The 22,277-nt window shown below is 44.5% G+C and overlaps 1 protein-coding gene across 1 annotated transcript in view; it reads left to right on the plus strand.

Annotated features, from left to right (window-relative positions):
* The window catches only part of PLPP4 (phospholipid phosphatase 4), a 120,944-nt gene that overhangs the window by 89,394 nt on the left and 9,273 nt on the right, over positions 1–22,277 (plus strand). The window contains exon 6 of the mRNA XM_039250444.1: positions 19,582–19,752. Within this exon, the coding sequence (XP_039106375.1) occupies positions 19,582–19,752 (171 nt within the window). The remainder of the gene's footprint in view (positions 1–19,581; positions 19,753–22,277) is intronic.

Consider the following 22,277-nt stretch of genomic DNA (forward strand, 5'->3'; position numbering starts at 1 on the left):
AATTAGATTGCTGCTTTAATTTTGCTGACTTACAGGTTTAAAAAAAATATTCTGGAGGCACCTGGGTAGCTCAGTCAGTTAAATATCTGACTTCCGCTCAGGTCACGATCTCATTGTTCATGGGTTCGAGCCCCACATCAGGCTCTGTGCTGACAGCTCAGAGCCTGGAGCCTGCTTCGGATTCTGTGTCTCCCTCTCTCTCTGCCCCTGCCTCGCTTGAACGCTGACTCTCTTTGTCTCTGAAAAATGAATGAATGTTTAAAAATTTAAAAAATTATATATTCTGGGTATTAGTTCCTTGTTGGTTATTTGTGCAGCAGACATTTTCCTCTTTGTGCTTGTCTTTTTCATTATCTTTGTATTTGTTTGGTTTTGGCTCCCACACTGAATTTGTGTATTCATTCTCTTATTTATTCATTCATTTATTTTAATAACTGTTTAACCATTATAGAAGTAGTACTTCCTACTGCCCAGAAGTCACCAGAATTAACACCTTAGTGCATATTCTTTTGGGTTGGGCAATTTGTGTGTGTGAGCATGAGAGTGTGAGTGTGTGTATGTGACTCAGTGTGTGTGATCAACCTGAAAATTCAGTCAATAATTTCTCCCTTTCCATTTGAGTAAATTTTCATCACATGATGTATACAAACCATCTTCAGATTTTCCCAGTGTTCCCTTATGGCTATTGTCAAGCCAGTAACCAATGCAGGATTTATTGTGTATTTGGGTGAACCAAACTCTCAGTAATAAATGCAGTCAGTTTTATCAGTCCTTTCTTTATGGTTAGTACTTTTAGTGTCTTCATAAAAATATGACTCCCAACTTCAAGACTGTGTTACCTTCTGATTGCTCTGTCTCTTTTAAGTCCGTAATCTATCTGGAATTGATTTCTGGGTGTGGTGTATGCTCTACAGTAGAGGTCGATTTTATTTTTTCCATATGGATATCCATCCTTCCCGGCATTATTTATTGACTTAACACAGCAATGCTGCAGTGTTCTAGTCATTAGAGCTTAATAGTAACTTGAGGTTTAGTACAGCAAGTCCGATGTCGGCCAGGCTCGACTGGGCTATCTTGAGTGTCAAATTCAGTGGCTTAAAACTTTTTTAAAAAGGTTGTGGCTTGTTTCTGTTACATGTATCATTGTAGTCCCTCGGGGGCTCTCTTGGGTCATCTCAACATGTTGCTTTCCCCAAGGGAGGGAGAAGAGAGCATGTAGAATCACGGTGTCATTTCTAAATGCTTAGAAGTGACATAAGTCAGTTCTCATGTTTCATTGGCAGAACTAGTCACATGACCACACCTAATTTCAAGGGTGTTGGAGAATAGAATTCTTTTATCAGTAGAATTAGATGGTTGCCTGTCACATCTCTGACCTTATTCTTCAGGAATGTTTGGGCTCTTCTCAGCCCTCTGCCCTCCCTTATGTATTTTAGAATTGGCTGATCAAGTTCCATGAAAATCCTAATTGAGATGTTGATTGACATTTTACTGAATCTATGGTTCAATTTGGGGAGACATAGTATCTTCCCATCCAAGTGCATGGTATAGTTGTCTGTTTAGGTCTTAATGTCTTTTAGTAGTTTTATGCTTCTGTATTTAAAGAATTACCACATTATTTAGCACATTAATTTCAGATACTCTATATTCATGTTACTACTATAAATTTTATTTTTAAATTACATTTTCTTCTGATTGTTTCTGGTATCCAGGAGTGTAATTGACATTGGTATATTGATTTTTTTAATGCAGACATTTTCCTAAACTCCCTTAGTAATTCTTATTACTTATCTGTAAATTATTTGGGATTTTCTACAAAGAAGATTCTATTACCTACAAATAATGACGGTTTCATTTTTTCCTTTCCAATTCTTAAAACTTTGTATTTCTTTCTCTTATTATCTCTTGTTTCTATTATGTTACTTCACTAGCCAGGACCTCCCATACAACGTTCTAGAAGTGGGGAGAGTAGGCATCCATGTCTTGTTACTGATATAAAGGGGATGTTTTAAACATTTTGCCATGTGGCATTTTTTGTAGACATTTTTAAAACCAGGTTACTTTTATTTCTAGTTTGTAAGAATGAATTTTGTGCATCTACGAGTTAGAGATTTTCCCTTTAATGTGCTACTGTAGCGAGAGTCCTTAATTATTAAATTATGAAACCAGTGTTAATTCCTGTAGTTAACCCACTTTGGTCAAGCTGTATTCCACTTTTTACTTAATGTTAGATTTAGTTAATAATACTCTGTTTAAGACATTTGTAAATATTTTTTGAGTGATGTTGGCCAATAATTCTCATTTTTGTAACCACTGGTTTTGTAATCACTTATCAAAATCAGACAGGAGGACACAAAAGAAAGGCAAGATCTGCCAAATCCACCAAAATGGATGGAAACCTTACTATTTATTTCAGTGACTGACAGATCAAACGTAAGTGGAAAAATAAATAAGATTTGAATAGCACAGTTAAGCTTCATAAAACGAACGTTCCCTCATTTTTAATCCTTTGTAAAGAGTCTATGTAAGATGATTTATTTCATTTTGGGATGTCTGGCAGTTATGCCCATAACATAATTGGTCTTAGAATTTAAAATACTGAATCAATTTCAAGTTACAAAGCTCTTGTGTTTTAATTTTTTTTCTTGAGGTATTTTTTGGTAATTGTATTTCTTTTTAGAGCTAGTTCTTTCCGGTAGACTTTCAAATGTATTGACATAAAGTATTTCATAATATCCATTTGCTCTCGATTTAATATCTGCATTGCTCAGTTTTTTATTGTTTATATGCACCTTCTCTCTCCCCCTACCCTGATTTGTTTTTCTTGTTTATCTTCCCAGAGCAAAATCTAATACTCTTTTCAATATGCCCTCTTTTGCTGGGAGCCTCTGTGCTGTGTATGTGTTTTACATTATTTCTGTTGCTATCTTTATTATTTCCCTCTTTGAAACTTTGAATTTATTCTGTTCTCTCTCTTTTTTTAAACTTATTGAGCAAATTTAAATGCATTGCTCCATAATGCTATTCTTCCTTCTTTTTCTAACGGGAACAGTTTGGGCTGTAAATTTTCCCATAAATGTTGCTTGAGCTGCATTCTCTAAGTTTAAAGCCCTGTTGTTTTCATTAAATTTAACTTTGAAATTATTCTTATTTTCTTTTTTTTCCTGTGACTCCTAAGTTGATTAGAAGAGACTTAAAAAACACACACACACAAAAGAAATCCTAAACATAGGATATTTTTCTTGTGATACTTTTTTAATGACTTATAGTTGAATTGCGTGGTGGTCAGATAATGTGATCTGAAAATTACCCACTCCTTTGATCTGGAGGCTAGCTAAGCGTATGGTGTGTTTTCATAAATATTTCACATGGCTTCAAAAGAATGTAAATTTAAAAATTGCGGCACATAAAGCAGTACAGATGTCCATTGGACCAAGCTTGTTAGGCTGTCCAAATCTTAATGTATTTAATTTTTTTCTGTGTATGCTTAATTTATCAAGTATAAAAATGTGCATTAAAGTGTTTCACCCTTATAGTAGATGAGATAGTTCTGTGACCCTTGTTTTGAAGTGGTATGTAAACACAGTTTAGAATTACCATACTTTACAATATACCTTCTATTACGTTTACAAATAAGTCATGACCATCTTTATTTCTAATGCTGTTTTTACAATAAAGACTATCTGACTTTACTACTGAAACCAGCTTTCTATTGGTTAGTATTTGCTACTTATATCTCTTTCTAGATCTCTATTCTATGACTGTAGACTGTTTTATGTATGTATTTCTTGAACTTTTAGCAGAGGACCTAATTTTAATTACAGTTGTTGTCATTACTCTTATGTTAAGGTTTATTTATATCGTTCATCACATACTGTTTTCTCATCCCTTCCTGCATGATTTCTGTGTTATCATTTCATTATTTTCCTCTTTTTTATTTAGAAGTTCTATCAAATCTCTAGTTTAACACACAGTTAACAAAGTCTCGAGGTATTTAATATCCTTGTTTTTCCTGTCTGAACATTTATTTTTATTATTTTTTTAATGTTTGTTTATTTTGTGAGAGATAGAGCGTGAGCAGGAGAGGGGCGGAGAGAGAGGGAGAAAGAATCCTAAGGAGGCTTTGCTCTGTCAGAGCCTGATGGGGGGCTTGATCTCACGAACCATGAGATCATGACCTGAGCTGAAATCAAGAGTTGGACGCTCAACCAACTGAGCGCCCCAAGCGCCTTTCCCTCCTGAACATTTAATAGGAAGACACTGAATGTTTTTCGTCTGATAAATAGATCTTTCGTCTTCATTCTAGCTCGATTCTTTTCCTCTCTCCCCCAACAGAACCACCAACCCATGTGTGTGTGACCCATGTGTGTGCCAACACCTCTGCCCACTGTCCATTTTCTACCTCAGCCTGTCCACCTTCTGCCTCAGTTAGAGCCTTCACACACCTTCTTTGATATTCTTTTTTGGTAAATGCCCTATTTTTTATTTTTCTAAATTTTCTTTGTGTGATCTCATTCTTGGAAGATGGCTTTACTAACCATGGAACTCTAAGTTGACAATTCCTGACTCTCTGAACTCTGAGGATATCATCTTAGTGTTATCTGGCTGCAATGTTTCTGGGTGTTTCTGAAGTCAGTTCTAAGTCTTAGTGCTGCTCCTTTGTTAGTATTGCTTTCCTTTCAGGGTGCTTTTAGCATCTTGCTTTTCTTCTGTGTCATAAAGTTTTATAATCCTGTGTCTTGGCATGAGACTCCTTTCACATATATTGTGTGAGATTCAGCAGGCTCCCTAAATCTCGGGTTTGTGTCTGTCACCATTCTGAGATGCTCCAGCCCTTATCTGGTTGAATATTGCTCCTCCCTATTGCTCTACTGTCTTCTTCTCCAGTCTGGAACTCCGGTTAGACTTTCTCGCTCTATTTTCCACATTGTGTAACCATTCCATATTTTGCCTTCCTTCTTCTAATGGTGCTCTGGAAAAAATTTTAAGCTGTCTCCCAATTTACAGATTCTCTATTCAGTGCTGCTCCACATTTTTTATTTAATCTATTAAGTTTTTAAGTTCAATGACTTTTTTTATTTATAGAATTCTAATCGGTCTTAAAATATCTGCTTCATTATTTTTTTATAGTTCATGTTCTTTGTCCTTATTTTCATGCCCCCCTATAATTTCCTTAAACACATTGCCAACAATTATTTTATATTCCGTGCCTTATAAGATCTGAAGTTGTTATGAGTCAGCTTTTCCTGCGGAGGCCCTGAAATCTTTTGTGTATTGAGCTTCCTTAGTCTGGGCTTTTAATTTTTCCTAGAACATTGTTTGGGGAGTATTTTGATGTCTGGGTTGAAGCTGAATTTTTCCGGAGAGCCCTACATGAGAGCGGCGGGGCCATCCGGAACCAATTCTCCACTTCGGGTTTTGTGGGGACCATATGAGAAGCATGAAGTAGGCAGCAGAGATCTGTGAGAGACGTGTTAGAGCTGTGAAAGCTCTCCACACAGCCCAGAGATGGAGACAGCGAAGTCTTCTTACTGTTTCCTCCTTATTTACGCTTAAGCTTTTGAGATCTAAGGTTCATCCAGGAGTCTACTGTTACGTTCTCCACCTTGGATAAGCCTGAGACTATGTCTCTTCACCCCTGCACCTCGTGGCGACTTCAGAGCCGAGGCTCAAGGTCTGCAGGTTTCTGCAAACACATTCAGGGCGTAGTCTGGCTTTGCTGTTTCCTTGTTTGTATGACCCGGGCTTTCCTTGCATCTGGGAGAACCTTGCCTTCATTAATTATTCTCTCCGTGTCAACTCAATGACAAGTTTAAAAGATTGTTTGCTTGCCTTTGTATTTCATTCAACATGGAGTTATTTCAGTAAAGAGTTACAGTCTGCCACGCCTCTGGAAATAAAATCCCGGGCTTGGGAAGCGTTAGCTATTTCTGTATTGGTAAAGGAGACCGAAGTCAGGCTGAGAGGCAGACAGATCTGGGTCCGAGGCCAGCTGCGATTTTTCTCCTCTGTTTCCTCAGCATTTCTAACCCTCCCTTTCACTTGTACATTGCATTTCTGTTTACAAAGTACTTTTACAAAAATCATGTTTTTTGAGACTTGGGTGAGGCAGATCTTGTCCCCATATGGCAAATGGGAAACACCACTTAGGGGGATGCCACTCTGCCCCAGGACCCAACACTTGTAACACCTGGAAGAGTTCTATTTTGTGCTGTCTTAGATTAAATGGTTTAGGAGACGCCAGCTCCTGGATTTCAGTGTGTTTGCATGGAACACGTCACTACTTGGACAGGTGTCTAAAGGAAGATCCTGAGCCCAAAGCTGGCTTCTTGATAGACTCCCTTGATCAGCTAGCAGTGTCTGCCAAGTTCACAGGAGATGAAAAGCTGACATTTTTGCCTTCCCAAATTGAAATGGCCCTTTTTGCTTAGAAAGAAAGAACTCACAGTTCTTGTATGAATGGAAAACAAATCTTTTTTAATTTGGATGCGGTAACCACCAGAGGGACAGCCTTTCCCTACATCACGTAAGTAAGGCTCTTGCCATGTTCATGGTCAGTTTCCTTAGGGATGTAAGTGAGAGATGAGCATGAAGGTTTGTTGTCAGGGGAGCCAGGACATGAGGGAAGTTTGAGAAGCCACCCCCTCAGGTGCCAGTGAGTCCTTCAGCCCTGAGTCTGGGAGGGACTTCAGTGTTCTTTAGTAACCAGAACAACACCCTCGTGGGACACAGGGTGTCACGTGAGGCCCATGTGCCTTCCCCCCACCACTCCTGTAGGACTGAGAAGGTTCGGTTGGTCGCAGTCAGCACCCGTCATGGCCACTCTGCTGGTCAGCATGTGAGCCAAACATCTCAGGGGCTGCGGATCTTAATGCGGAGCCCATTTGTGCCCATTCTGTGTACAAAACCCAGGTCTTTCCTCCTGAGTCCCCTTCTTCTTGATCTGCTCTCATGCTTACAGCACTGTGGGCACCAGATGTGTGGGGGTCTCCCCCAGCCTAGCAGTTCTCTGCCGGGACCTCCGATGTAACTCTTTTCTGACACACTCTACCTGCAGATTGCCTCTGAGCCCATGAGTTAAGGGCTCGGTCTCACAAAACTGTCCCCACCCAACTTCAGGTGCCAGTAACAAATCCAGGTTATCAATCCAATTGGCCACGAAGCTGAGGGTCCCATGATCTCCTCCTCGGCTTTGATTGATTTGCTCGAGCGGCTCACAGAACTCAAGGAAACACTTAACATTTACCAGTTTATTAAAGGAAAAGAGAGCGGAAACAGAAGAACAACTGGATGAAGAGATGAGGCAAGGTCTGGAGTGTCCTGTGCCCAGAAGCTTCTGTCTCCATGGAGTCGGGGTTGTCTTCCTGGTATCATCACCAGCCTGGAAGCTCCCCGAACCTTGCACTTTGGGGATTTTTGTGCAGGCTTCATCAAATAGGCACGATCGATCATTAACTGTTTCCAGCCTTTCTGGAAAATCAGAGATGGGGCTGAAAATCCCAAGATTCTAATCATGGCTCCATCTTTCTAGTGACCAGCCCCACTCAGGGGCCAACCCAGAGTTGCCTCAATAGAACAAAAGATACTCTTGGTATTTATCACTTAGGAATTTATAAGGGCTTTAGGGGCTATGTGCTCAGAACCAGGGGCAGAGACGAATATATATGCTTGGGAATTTTTAATGTTTATTTTTGAGAAAGAAAGAGAGACAGAGGACAAGCAAGGGAGGGGCAGAGAGAGAGGGAGACACAGAATCCCAAGCAGGCTCCAGACTCCGAGCTGTCAGCACAGAGCCCGATGCGGGGCTCGAACCCACCGACCGTGAGATCATGACCTGAGCCAAAGATGGACGCCTGACTGACTGAGCCACCCAGGTGTCCCTATATGTTTTCTTTTATCTCACATGTTGTCCTCCTGTGTGGACTGAGATCTCCAATCAGGGCTAGTGCTGGGGGCGGTTTAGGAGGATTGTTTTCACCTAACAAATCATACTGCAGGTAGTATACCGACTCCTAGAAGATCACTTCCTTAGAATGTGGCTGGCTGGTAACTGTCATTAAGACTTCCAAGGCTTCTCCTGAAGCCTGAGCACCCCACAGTGAGGCTGATCAGATGAACACACTGGGCATATTAAGGGCTACTGTCCACGTGGTTGTCTGTCAAACACACCATGCACGTTGCTACTGAAGTTTCACCATTCACTTTATGTTGTGCTAAGGCCTTGGGAGGCAAAATAAAATGAGTTTTCATTAACATGTTATCTTTATCAGAATTTGGCTCGCGTTTTTATCAGCTTCCTTAATGGTATTACGGCAAATGGTGATTTCTCCCTTTTGAGGGCATAGTTTTATATTTATGTTTCAGATCACTGTGGCGCGTATAATCCCAACTGAAAAGAGCGGAAGTTGTCTTGGCGATTTAGACCTTCTGTAGATCAGGGTGCCCTGGTTTGCAGACCGCTTCCAGTCGTGGTGACTGTTCATAGCTGTGTCTGGGGTGAGGAGTAACGTGCAAGATTCCTGGCAAGGCTCGGTCGTCAAGCAGCATGGGGTTGGGGACGGGAGAGCCAGAGTGGCTTGTGTCGCTTAAAATTCCTTCCTCTTCCTCTGCTGATGCTTCTCCCACTCCCAGGATCTTGTCCCCAGGGACAGACTGAAAACCCATCACCTTCTTTCCCCAAAGCCAGTTTCTTACTTGCCGCTGAAGCTCCCTCTGGACTTTTTTTTCACACATTGTGCCTGAGTCGGCTGTTGATTCTTTTTTTTCCCCCCCAGAACAGAATCCTATTTGAAGATGCAGACTGGGGTTTTGCAAGGAGCTTACAGTCTGCCTTTTCTGTTTGCGTTTCCTGCCTCTGACATTTACTTTACAGACTAATTATGAGCTTTTTGATTCCTTTTCCTTTTCCCTGTTGCTCAAGCCTCAAACAAAGCCACACACTCATTTCTATCCTGAGATGGAAATCTCTCTGGCTCAGGAAGCTTAAGTATCACCCTCCCTAAAAGGAGGGGGTGAAGGACATGTCCTTTCATGGCCATGATGTTTTTCTGTCCCCAAGGACCTTGGTCTTGTGCCAGAGTACTTAATAAAGCCCAGTTACATTCGTGAAATGAATGAATGGTCTCTACCATGTATATAATCACTCAGTGACCATGGATTGGTTACTTTTCTTGCCGGGCGATGTACTGGGTCCTGGGGCTTCCATGGTGAGCCTGAATGGCACATGTCTATGGGGCATATAGAACACAAATAGGCAGTCAGCAGTGCCATATACAATTATACTAAGAAAATCTGTGATTTTTTTTTTTTTTTGCTCTATTTAGAAATAATACCCTGTTTCTTAAGGGCTGCATTAAACTTTGGTAAATATTTTGACCTAGCTGAGCCTCCATTTCTCATCCATGAAATGGCCCTATCACCTATGTCTCTGTGTTGTTCTGGGGTTGAGGGATGGCCAGATAATGAGGTCTTCCAGTGCCGTGCCTGACAGATGGAAGCATTCCATGCCTGATCATCTTGCTGTTCTTCTGATAGAACATTCCTAGTACCTGCTCAAGTCAGCACTATTTCTTCTTTCCTTCTATTCTAGTTTATGGAGACACCACGCCACCTGTTCATCCTTCAGACCCTTGGAATCTCATGTTGCTTCCCTTTCTATAGCTCTACCTCATCTGAGAACTCTGCGAACATCTCTCGGTGTTCCCTGGGATCCAGCCCAGGTATCTGGGGGCTGGCTGTCAGTCCCTGGGGAACAAAGGGACTTCTGTTCTGAAGATCCCAGAAGGATTCTGGGGTCATTCTTGTAGGATGAGCCTTGTAGGAAGTGTGCATGTGCGCTTGTGCATGCATGTGTGTGAGGGAGAGAAAGAGAGAGAGACTGACCATGGGTATGTCTGGAGGGAGGGATGTGGTAAGAGAGAAATGAATGAACGCCCCAGCTCATCTCCACCCATATGTTATTCTGAGCCAGAGCCTGACTCTACCCTTTCTCCGCCATTGAATACACCGCTTCCTTCTTTGTGAAACCTTCCCTGCATATCAGATCTTCAGCCATTTATTCACTATTGACATTTATTCACTATCTAGTAAATGCAGGCGTGGGGAACACAGCCTCTGTCCCCATAAAGCTTAGAATCTACTAGAATGGAGATAGATGCTAAACAATCATATAAATAAGACTAATAGTGTTAAGTGTTATGAAGGACAGGTACAAGGTACAGTAAGAGCCTGTTATACCTGGGGCCAGGGAGGGCCTCTGAGGAAGTGACATTTAAACTGAGACGTGAGGAGTGAGTAGGAGTTAATGAGGCAGAAAAGAGATGTTCATCATTGTGTTCCCATAGCACCCCCGAGAATATACATCATCTGGTCGAGCTTCCATAACACCACCATTTCTTCCGTTCATTAATTTGTTCATTCATGTGTATTTATCGAGCACCCGTTACTTGTCTGGCACTATTCTTGGTACGAGGCATAGAATGGCAATGGATCCAGACACGATCTTGTTCAGGGAGACACTGAGTTCGCATCTTTGTTATCTTTGTATGTGCATCTGTTTTGTTCCCTCCTCTACACTTTCTGATTCACTTTGTGGGGAGGTGGTAGCATTTTAAGAAGAGCATAAGTAGGAAAGGAGCGGGAGGGTAAGGGGGATCAAACCATCACTAAGAGCCTAATGCATGCCGGGCACTTTGCCCAACGTATCATGGAAATTCTATCATTGATCCTCCCAGTCAGTCTGTTGAACCGCTGCTGGCATGTCCGTTTTATGGATGGCAAGCCTGAGTTCTAGAAGTTGAGCACCTTGCCCTAGGTCACACACATAGGACGTGGTGGGGTCAGAATGCACATGTAGGTCAGCCCAGCTGTGCTACAGAGCACTTCTCACCTGCGCTTATTAGATCCTAACTCCATCTCTGAGCTGCTATAGGTTCTCAATTCATTTCACGTCTGTGGAGTCGTAGCCACCAGGTCTGCTTGACCACCTAGCCTCCTACAGTGGGTTGGATGGTTTTCTCCATCCCTCTGGAGCAGTCAAGTAGTGTTGACTTCAACAGTTCCAGGCTCAGCCTACCTTCCTCAAGGTGCTTCGGGTCTAGCCAATCTCCTTTGGTCTAACAGACAGCTTTCAGTTTCTCATCAGCACACCAATTCTTGTTAAATCTTAAGGCTGATGATACTAGAGTAAGCCATTCTGTCTGAGGCTGACAGCCACCTAGAGTCCCAGGCAATTCTGCCACAGGGTTGGATGACTTTAAGCCCTGGATTCCAGATAACTGAGGTGGTTTTACAGCCCCTTCCTTCTCTCTGTCCGCCAGGCTCCAATTTTATTTCCTCCATGGAGCTTCCCTTGTTTTTCCCAGTTTTCCTCTCACAAATAAAACTCTTCCAGGGCAAGAACTGGATTTTATGCATCTTTCCATCACTATGATCCAGCAAAGTCCTGGTCTCTGAGAGGCCGTTAATAAGTATGTGCCGGGCTCAGCCCTTCCTTTATTCATCACATGTCTTTTGGGGCCAATCAGTTCATAAGAGCACACAGATATGAATGAGGGTGAAGAAGGTAGTGTAAGCCCTGCCCTCATGGAAGTCACAGTCTAGTAGGATCTATGTCTATCTGGTGATACAGGCAAAGAAAAGAAATTATGTATAGATGGCTACTAAGATGAATCAGGACCTAAATCTTTTCTCTTAAGTCATAAAGTTGAACTAATGGATACTTTTGAGGCTCTGTTGAATGATATTGATCGTGATGAACTCTTGTCTTTAAAAGAAATTTTAGAAGAATTGTTGATTAAGGTAAGATTCAAAAGATTTCAGGGATTTTGAGAATTCTCTTTCTTCCAGCAAAAATAGACTTTTTTTTTTTTTTTTTTTTTGCCTCCTGCATCAGAGCAGAGTAATCTCATTGCCCCTGAACTGGGGAGAAGGCAGGCTGGTTTAAAACTCACAGTATGTACCGAGTCTGTTCGGTAGTTTTCATCAAAATTGACCCTTGAAGTTGTAACCCTGGTTGGGTGGTTAAATCAGACATGAATGATCGTCTGCCGATAATTTCATGCGGAATAAATCGCTGTCATTCCTTAAACTCTGCTGAGTGGTTTTAGGCTACAGATGCACAGTGGATCCATGTTCTCATGAAGATTTGTAGCGATCTCCTTTCATCTTTTTTTTAAGTAAAATCTCTTAACCAGTAGCTTAGAATATAAATGAATCTTGCCCCGTCTCCTAAAACAGAAAACAGAGCAGGCATCTTGGGTAGGCTGAACTGTAAATGGAGAAACTATGAAATTGAAGCTGTGAATGAGAAACTAGTCATGTTAAGGGATTTGGGGTCACAGGGACCTTAAAGTAGATTCTAACACAATGAAACTTGTTACTGGGGAACCCTAGGAGAAAAGCTACAGGATGTGTCACTTAGCATGGGGCCAAGGCCTGCTGGCTCACTGACCCTCTCATCTGAGAGCTTCAGGCATTCTGCAAAGTGGGATCAGAAAGATATATCCACTGACTCATCTCAGTGAGTCTTCAAGTTTATTGATTGTACCAACTAAGATCATTTTCTCTCCACTGAGAGCCACGGAGGCTGCAGAATTATAACAGCCTGAGTACCTAGCTCTAGAATGCTTTCCAAGCAAGCATGCGGTTATATAACTAAAGACTGCAGATGACAAGGGTAGACTTTGGGAAGGCTTTTCTTGCAGAATGGAACATTCCAGCACCAAGGCAATGCACAACCGCCGCTGCTGTAGCCACAGACAGTGATCACATCAGGCAGGCAATCACTCGGCACCAAGCACAACATTAAGCGTTTTACAATTCCTCTGTAACTGACTTGCAAGATCACTTTGCAAGTGCTACAAACCGTATTGCACAAATAAAGGAACAGAGACCCCGAGAGGTGAGCTCAGATGCCCGTTCAGTGGCAGGGCTGAGTGCCACACGGGTTTGCCCCCAAAGCCCACACTCTTCAATAGCACACAATACAGACTGCCCTAAACTTACGAGGGGGTTATGTCCCAATAGACCCACAGTAAGTTGAAAATACCATTCAGTTGAAAATGCATTGAATGCACGTGACCTACGGAACTTCATAGCTTAACCCAGCCCCCTTGAATGTGCTCAGAACACTTACATTGGTCTTCAGCTGGACAAAATCATCTAACACAAAGCATATTTTGTAGTCAAGTGTTGAATATCTCCTAGGATTTGTTGAACACTGCACTGGAGGTGAGGAAAAGGGTGCCCGTGTGCTGGTTGTTTGTCCCGGGGAGCGCGGGGCTGACCGGGGAAGGGCTCTGGTGGGGATTACACTCGTGCTGCCAAGCATCATGAGGGAAGATCATATCACACGTCACAAACATGAGAAAAGGACAACATTCAAAAACCGAAGGACAGTTCCTACTGAACGCATATCTCTTTCCCACCATTATAAAGTAAAAAAAAAAAAAAAAGTTGAACCATAGTAAATCAGGGACTGTCTGTAATCCCTGCTGTTGAATGGATTGTCTGGTCCCCAAATCCCCTGCCTAGCTTAAATTGTTGTTGCTGCTGGTTTAAACAAAATCACCGCAAGCTAAAGTGCTTCTTTGCTGTGGTTTGGGGAGCAGGGACAAGTTCACTTGTAATTTTCAGCTCAGGCGTAGAGGGTCATTTAACAGTAGGCCGTGGGCGCTGGAGGGTGGCGGTCAGGTGAACTGTCAGACCGGCAGCCTGTGGACCCAGCTCTTTTGGCCCACAGATGAGGCTCGTTTGGTCCACACTGTATTAATCTTTGATGAATTGTTAATATTTAAAAATGGAGACATTTACCATCAACATCGGGATTTCCCTCCTATCCCAGAAGATTGAAACGTTCAGAAACACAGAGCCCACGTCTCCGCACAGCAGACATCAGCTGCTGCAGAGGGTCGGCTGCGTCTCTAAGGTGTTCTCCCCTTGTTCCCAGTCCTCTCCTCTCCCAGCCGTCGCCCAACGGTCCGGCCAGGTGTTAGCTGGCGTTCGCCATCACGATGACCCATTGATATTTTTTCAGAAAGTCAAGTCTTTATTATCGGAGTGTCTAGCAACAGTGGAATAATGAAAGATCGACCAGGAAGGCTTTCTGCTGCAAAACGTCACCTCCAATATCCAACTACTTACTCGTGTTCCCTCTCTGACTTGGTGGCCCCTGTGGCGCAGCCTCTCATTTTACAGGGCAAACCGAGGCACAGAGAGGGACAGTGACTTGCCCAAGCTAGTGTATTCAGTTAATGGTAGAGCCGTGGTGAGAGCCCACATCTCTGCCAGCAGCAGCATCCCGCTTGGCAGGAGTGTGCAGGTTTGCTCCCATGCGCCGGTTTTGGGTGGTTTTGAAGAGATGGTGTTGCAGAGATGAATCCTACTCAGAATGCCCTTCAGTATTGCGATGTATTCAACCATCTGGTCCTGCCCTTCACCCTCTTGGAGGAGAAAATACGAACTCTTTGAGCATCATAAAATGGAAAATTTGTACAGATCAACTCATCTGGGTGCGATTCCATTTTTGGTGCCAGGTATGATCAGTTTGGGGCAAATTTATTAAAAAGAGCACAAGTGGAAAATGCACCATGAAAAGCAGGATCTCTACTCTTGCTTCCTGCCTCATTTATTTGGAAAGCTTTTTCCTTTTTGGGGGGTGCCCATTTTACTTATTTCTTGCAGTCATTGGGGTCCAAAGGTCTTCCACTCGGTTTAAAAGACAACTGGAGAGCAAAGGCAAACCACATTATTTCATCTAAGCTAGTTAAATAAATAGGACTTTCTTTGCAAAGGGAGAGTCGTAAACCCGTGGCAATTCATCTGTGTAGCCTGGGAGAAGAGTCAGTGATTCCCTTTCAAAATCACCAGGCAGGCAGAGAGCCCTGTTCAGGGGATGCGCCTCATGTCACGTCCCGGACCAGCAACATGTACCGTGAGGCTTTGCTCATCTCCTCTCATCGACGACAGCCAAGTGAGCATCGAAAGTGCCAGGAACAGGGTGGGGAAATCATCCTTTCATCTGCTTCCTAGTTTAGAGGCTCCAAGAGCATCTTTGCTTTTCACAGCCAGATCAGCATATAAATATTTACAGTCAGCTATTTCCAGCTAAGAAAACCCACCACAGGCTCTGAAAGCAAGGGGTATATGCTCTCTCTTTCCCATAGATTGCTGTGTGCATGTGTGTGTGTGCGCACGTGTGTGTGTTTCAGACTTTGGAGAGTGAAGAAACAAGTTCTGAGCCCCCAAGGGCAGGTAGAATCTCAGCATTCTCTTGCCCACTGGCTTGGGAGTGTTCTGATCATATTTCCGTTGTTCATAATGTTAGCAAACTATGAACACACTTACCCTATTTTTTGATCTCCCTCCTCTGAAATGTCCACAGCCTTGAATGCTCTGTTCTCAGCTCCATTCCTCATCGTGCTGGAGGTGGGGGCTGTGTCCAAGGGGAAAGGCAGACAGAATGAACAGGGCCACACCTGTTCCACATGAGCACAAAAGCTTGTACAGCCCTACAGTGTCTCAAAAGTGCACGTTTCTTTGAGAAGAGAATAGGGTGTTGCTTGGCTATCCTTGGAAAGCATTTCTTGAAAAACTTGCCTGTTCTGTTTTTCTCCCAGTTGAATTGAGTGAGTCTGAGGCTTGGGGGGGGGGGGGGGGGGGTTGGGGGGGGGGGGGGCAGGGTCTCAGGGCTGGAAGGCTCCCAGGAGATTACATTCTCGTTCCAGACCCCCAGCCTCACAGGAGGAAGTAGCAGAACAAAATGTGGGATCACATGAGTTCAGTTTGGTTTGGCAGAACCTAGTTCTTATTCAGACGGTATTTGGCAAAGGAGGAATGCAAAGTGCCCATACTGTCCATGGCTCAGATGGGTCTCCCTGGCCACAAGGCAGAGCCCCAGAAGCTCTTTGCCAAAGCACATTCTGTTGGTTCAACAGCCATATAATGTCACCTAGCAAAGTAACAACAGAAAATGCTGCTTTAAAAATACTTCCCAGGGGCGCCTGGGTGGCTCAGTTGGTTAAGCATCCAACTTCTACTCGGGTCATGATCTCATGGTTCATGAGTTCGAGCCCCGCATCGGGCTCTATGCTGACAGCTCAGAGCCTGGAGCCTGCTTCAGATTCTGTATCTTCCTCTCTCTCTGCCCCTCCCCTGCTCACCCTCTGTCTCTCTGTCTCTGTCTCTGTTTTTGTCTCTCTCTCAAAAATAAACATTAAAACAATTTTTTAAAAAGGGGCACCTGGGCGGCTCAGTCGGTTAAGTGTTCAACTTCAGCTCAGATCATGATCTCGTGTTTCATGGGTTAGAGCCCCACATCAGGCTGTGTGCTGACAGCTCTGAGCCGGAGCCTTCTTCGCATTCTGTATCTCCCTCTTTCTGCCCTGCCCCCACTTGCACTCTGTCTCTCTCTTTCTCAAAACATTAAAAAAAATTTTTTTAATTAAAAAAATAGTACTGCCCAAAGGCCCAATAGTATGTCCGGAAGAAGAGCAGTGGCTGCTGGGTGCCCAAAGATCTAGACTGTAGAACCCGGCCTTTGAATTCCTGCTCCTTTTCAAAGAAGCAGTCACTCCAGCACTTCAAAGGGCTGCAGCACGAGTCCCGCGGCATGGGACAGAGGTCATTTTACCTGCTCACCAAAGAATGGGCCCCAGCCCACCACTGCCGAAGCTGGCCAACTTTCAGCTCCTGGGAGACAGGGAGGTGATCCAGTGTAGGCTGAGGGTCTGGCTTTGAACCACCCACCCTGGTTCTTGACCTTAGAGGGTTTTCAGCAGCCCCTTCCCTTGCCCGTCTTGTGCCTCAAGGCATTGGCTGCTTGAGCTGGGACGTGTCTGTCGTAAAGTCTCTAAACCAGTTTTTACCGGGATGCATACAGATTCTCAGATCATCATCCACCCTGTACTCGTTGACTTTTTTGTTTTCTGTTTCTTTTCCCAAGAGATGCCAGTGTGGCAACCTGTAGAGCCTACTCTCTGATCGAAATCTTGGAGATGTTCATCCATAACCTCACGCAGCCCCAGAGTACTTCTTTTATGCACCCACGCTCAGTATCATTAGTAAGACAGAGACTTGCTAAGCTGTCTGGTTTGAATGAAGTCCATTACTCCTCTGTAAGAACTCGGGATGAGGCCAGTGCCCACCAGAGCCAACTGCCCAGCATCTCCCTGGGACCTCAGGGGAGAGTATAAATGAACAGAAGAAACAGCAGTGTGGGTAAGGACAGGAAATTAAGAACCCATTGCACTTGCTATGATGGCGGCCAAATGGGGCCACTTTGGAATGCCCATGAATCACTTAAGAACTTTGCATGCTATTAAAAATGTAGAACAGGCCAGGACAATGAAGCTGCTTACATATTCTTATTTTACACAGAATGTTCAATAGGTATTGGCACCTGCTTCATTGTTTATTTAAGTACTGATCATTATTCAGAAATGTTTAAGTGCTTCTTTCTTATACCTGAGATAAACCTGATTTAATATTATGTTTAAAAAGGAGGAACAAATCCTCTTCCCTTCTTTAATTTGGTTGTTAAAAACATTCTACTTTGGCATAAGCTTGCCTTCGTACCTGAGGAACCCTTTTTAAGAAGACACGTTGTTATCAGAGGTGATCTGGTCAAGCTGCAGGTCATTTGTTTTTATGTGATTATTGTGAACCTGCAATTTCAGGCCCTGCTTTTTTCGCTTCGCGTTGTACCGTAAGCATTGTCTGCAGTGCTGTATTAGGGCCGTGATTTTCCTGGGGGCTTCATAGCCCACTGAGCGGAGATACGTGGTTTGCTTATCTGTGCCTCTGTGTTCATCACCTTCTCCTTTTCTATAATTATGAATAACTCAACCAGAATATCTTCCAGATCTCTGCGCCTTCTTGTAGGACTCACAGAGATGTGCTGTAAAGAGGATGACTATGTTTCAGGCCAGGTCTTCTCAGACTTGAGGGCGCACATGGGTCACTTATGGACCTTACAAAACGCAGAGTCGGACTCTGCGGGTCTGGGCAGGCCTGACGTTCTGCATCCGTGACAAACTCAGGGACACTGTGAGATTGCTGCTCGCGCTTCAGGCAGTCTCTCAAGGTGACCGGTGTACTGGCATCGGGAGGATTTGCAGACCCGGTTTTACCAAGTCCCCATGTGGGCTAGTTACCAGGGAGCTCTGCCCCAGGAGTATTTTCTCAGCAAGAGGAACATTCTCCAGGCTGGTGTCTGGAGAAGGCTGGGGCTGCAGCTTCCACGATAGTGTCCTCAGCATAGCCCTGGCTGGCGTTAAACTCACTTGGGGAGTGGGCACGCACAGCTCACATGCTCAAGTTTACTCACACACATACTCATATGTATACATACATACACATTTACACTTACATATACACACACATACACTTATACATATACACATATACCCACATTGGCATACATACACTTGCACAATACATACTCACATACACTCACACATGTACACATACACACACACTTGCACACGTACATACTTATATACATTTGTATACACTCACATACTTATACACACATATTCACACAATTCACATATACACACACGGATACATACACACATACGTACATGCATCCTCACACACACCTATCCATACACACTCGTATATATGCATACAGTCCCATCTACACATACACTTTCGCACACTCACACTCCTATACATGCTCCAGTCCAGTAGACCATCACCAACAGAATATCCGGCAGTGAGACCTGGCTACTAGTATTGCATAAAGCTTCCTAAGGTTTTCAGGTGACGCCATGACCAGCCAGGGGTGAGGGCCGTTCTTGTAAACCCACAGAAGACCCACTGTACACCTTACTGGGTTCCAATTGTGTTTTAAACCTGACTGGATGAAAAGTTTGGGGATTATATATGCTTACACCCAACCTGCACACCTTTGACGATGGACTTAGTATAGCCAGGAGTTGTCTTTGCAATTCTAAATATCAATAACCCGGATTTCTAGAAGAAAACAAGGCATTTCTCATCGCTGTCTTCTCCATCAAACGCCTCACATGCATCTCCATCTCACTGAACGCCACCAAGCCCTGAATCCCTTCTTCTTCCTCACCTTTCACATCTAAACAGCCATCAGTCTTGTGTTCCATGCACATGTTTTCCTTATCGAACTCAATGCACTCTATTAAAATTCTCTCTTAACACGACTATGTCCTTCAATCAGACCATGAGCCCCTGACACAGAGATAGCATCTGATGTACCTTGTTTTTCTCCCACCTAGAGCAGTGCTTGTCTGGCACCCAGTAGATGCCCATTAAGTCATTGTTGAATGAGTGAATGAGTGAATGAGTGAGTAAATGAATAAATGAATGAATGAATGAATGAAAGGGAATAGATTTTGATCACACACAAGCCTGGAAAGCCATTCCGATTGTTAAAAGTTTCATACCAGCATGGTTCTAGAGAGAGCACAGATTGCCTAGATGGCACCTGGTGCCAACATGCCTTGGCCCTGGGGCACGCAGGATGGTAGAGAGGATGCCCAGGATGTGCCGCGTCCTGCCACTTAACCACCTGCTAGAGTAACACCTGCTGTTTCTCTTCGGCAGTTGCCTTTTCTGGCCTTGGCTTCACGACGTTCTACTTGGCTGGCAAGCTGCACTGCTTCACCGAGAGTGGGCGGGGGAAGAGCTGGCGGCTCTGCGCCGCCATCTTGCCCCTGTACTGTGCCATGATGATCGCCCTGTCCCGCATGTGTGACTACAAGCATCACTGGCAAGGTGAGTCCCTGCCCAGCCACACGGTAGCCTGACACTGCCCTGCAGGGATGGGTACAGAAAGGCACCTATTCAGGGAGAACCAAGCACCCACCCTCAGACCCGAGGAGGCTGAAAAAACAGCAGATGCAGTTTGAAAGAAAACGTGCCTGTCCGGGTGAGCTCTGACCTTCACACTGCCCTCGCTGGGTGAAGAACCAGAGCCCCTCCACCCCCTCCATGCCCGGATCCTGCCGGGATGGCAGACCCTTGGCCTCAGACCCAACTGTGATTTCCCTGCTGGCTCACTCGCCTCAGCCTGCAGACTCGGTGCCAGGTGGATTTTGGCTCCTGTCACCTCACATTCGTCACGCAAGGACATATTTCTCACCACAGATGCACTTCTGAAAGCTGTGCCCAGCCCGGGAGTCCATGCCAGCCACGTTCTGGGCAGCTGCTCCAAGGCTGTGGGGAAGCTAACCTATACGCATGACTCAGAAATATCTGAGAAAAGTGAAAACAACGCACGACAAGTGAGGGGCTGGAATAAGACTGAACCGGGCACGCCCCTCCTGCAGATAAGCCGCAGCTCACAGCCTGTCTGAGCGGCAAGTGGCACGTGCCACAGCAAACAGGGAGCAGGCACAGAGGCGATGTCCAGAGGGCAAGGGGCGTCCAGGAGCGCAGGATCTAGGACCATGGTCCGTGCAGGGCAATCCTCAGATCACCTTGAGCAGGCCTCCCTGAGATAGGAAGCCGACTCAGGGCTAGGTCCGGAGTGGTGGCCGGGAGTCTGCGTCGGCACGCGAGTCTGTTATTTCTGATGAAGCCGGAGAAGCTCTGGGGAAGAGCTCCAGTGTATCAACTGCAGCGCACTGAATTACATGTGCCCCAAACCAGGTCCCCCCTCCGTATGGCCTTTCGCCATCAGCTTGTGGCTTGCCCCTCCTCTTCTTGACTGGGTTCTGCTGCCACCAGAGGGTTCCCTTCCTCCTTTTCTGTCTCTGCTGCCTGTGCTCTCCTCACCTCATCCTAACTATTTATGCAGCGGCACTGAGGCAGCAGATGAGGCCAGAGGTCAGGGGAGCCCCTACATGGACATCTTCTCCCCGTCTTCTCTGGATTCTCCTGCTCCCTCCCTGGTCTCATCTCCAGCCCCCACCCTCCTAGAGCTCATGCTCTGGGCTTTGTGAGCCTCGGACAGCAGCTTGGAGCTGAGTGTAGGGGAAACAGGCTGATGCATGGTCTGGACAGGTGGATGCATCAAGTGAAGTTCAGGGTCTTGAGGCCCTCCTGATGGGGGTCGGGGGGTGGGCAGCCATTAGAAGGCCCTGCACCCCGCCTTGTGGTCTCCTTTTATCAGTGGCTTAGATGAAGTTCTGGGTCGCACAAAGCTACCTCATGGGAGGGAAGCGGAGAGAGAGTCGCTGAGCCCACAGCTGAAGGGCACGCCCACGGCACCCAGGAGTATTTTCCACCAGAATCATAGTTGCCCAGATGACGAGGGCATTTCTCCATGAAGAACATTATGGGCTGGATGGTGTTTTATGGCTCGCTTTTCATTTAGCCCTTGTGAATCACAGTTCCTTCTTCTGAACTTGGGAACGATTGTCCGCAAATATTTCACATGCTATTCCATAGACTGAATGAAATAATGGATCTGAAGGTACTTGGTAAATGCAAACATATTGCACAAGTGCAAATTGGTATTGTCGTCTCTTTATGCATTGTTTCTAAAGAAGGATATGTTGTGTTGCCCGAACAAGTGGTTTAGAGGCAGATGTTTTTTTGGAACATGATCTATTTTTTAAAAAAATTTAAATCCAAGTTAACATATAGCGTAATAATGATTTCAGGAGTAGAATTTAGTGATTCATCACTTACATTTAACACCCAGTCCTCATCTCAAGTGCCTTCCTTAATGCCCAGCGCCCCTTCAGCCCATCCCTCACCCACCTCCCTCCAACAACCCTCAGTTTGTTCTCTGTGTTTAAGAGTCTCTTATGGTTTGCCCCCCTCTCTGTTTTTATCTTATTTTTCTTTCCCTTCCCCTGTGTTCATCTGTTGTGTTTCTTAAATTCCACAAATGTGTGAAATCACGTGATATTTATCTTTCTCTGACTTATTTTGCTTAGCATAATGTGTGTTCCATCCATGTTGTTGCAAATGGCAAGGTTTCATTATTTTTCATCACTGAGTAGTATTCCAGTGTGTGTGTGTGTGTGTGTGTGTGTGTGTGTGTGTGTGTGTGTGTATGTATGTACACTGCATCTTTTTTATCCTTCATCAGTTGATGGATATTTGGGCTCTTTCCATAATTCAGCTATTGTCAATAGTGCTGCTATAAACATTGGGGTGCATGTGCCCCTTTGGATCAGCATTTTTGTTAGACCTGGTTAGTACTTGAAGGGGAACATGGTCTGTGTGTAAGCTATGAATCCCTGGCTTGCATGTTTATTCAGTCACTTTGGACTTGAGAAATGATGGAATATGGAATATTCCATATTCATAATGGAATAGAGTGCTGCTTCATCTTGGAAGGCAGGACG

Source organism: Hyaena hyaena, unplaced genomic scaffold, assembly GCF_003009895.1.
Source record: "Hyaena hyaena isolate Hyena2069 unplaced genomic scaffold, ASM300989v1 scaffold_367, whole genome shotgun sequence".
NCBI classification, from domain to species: domain Eukaryota; kingdom Metazoa; phylum Chordata; class Mammalia; order Carnivora; family Hyaenidae; genus Hyaena; species Hyaena hyaena.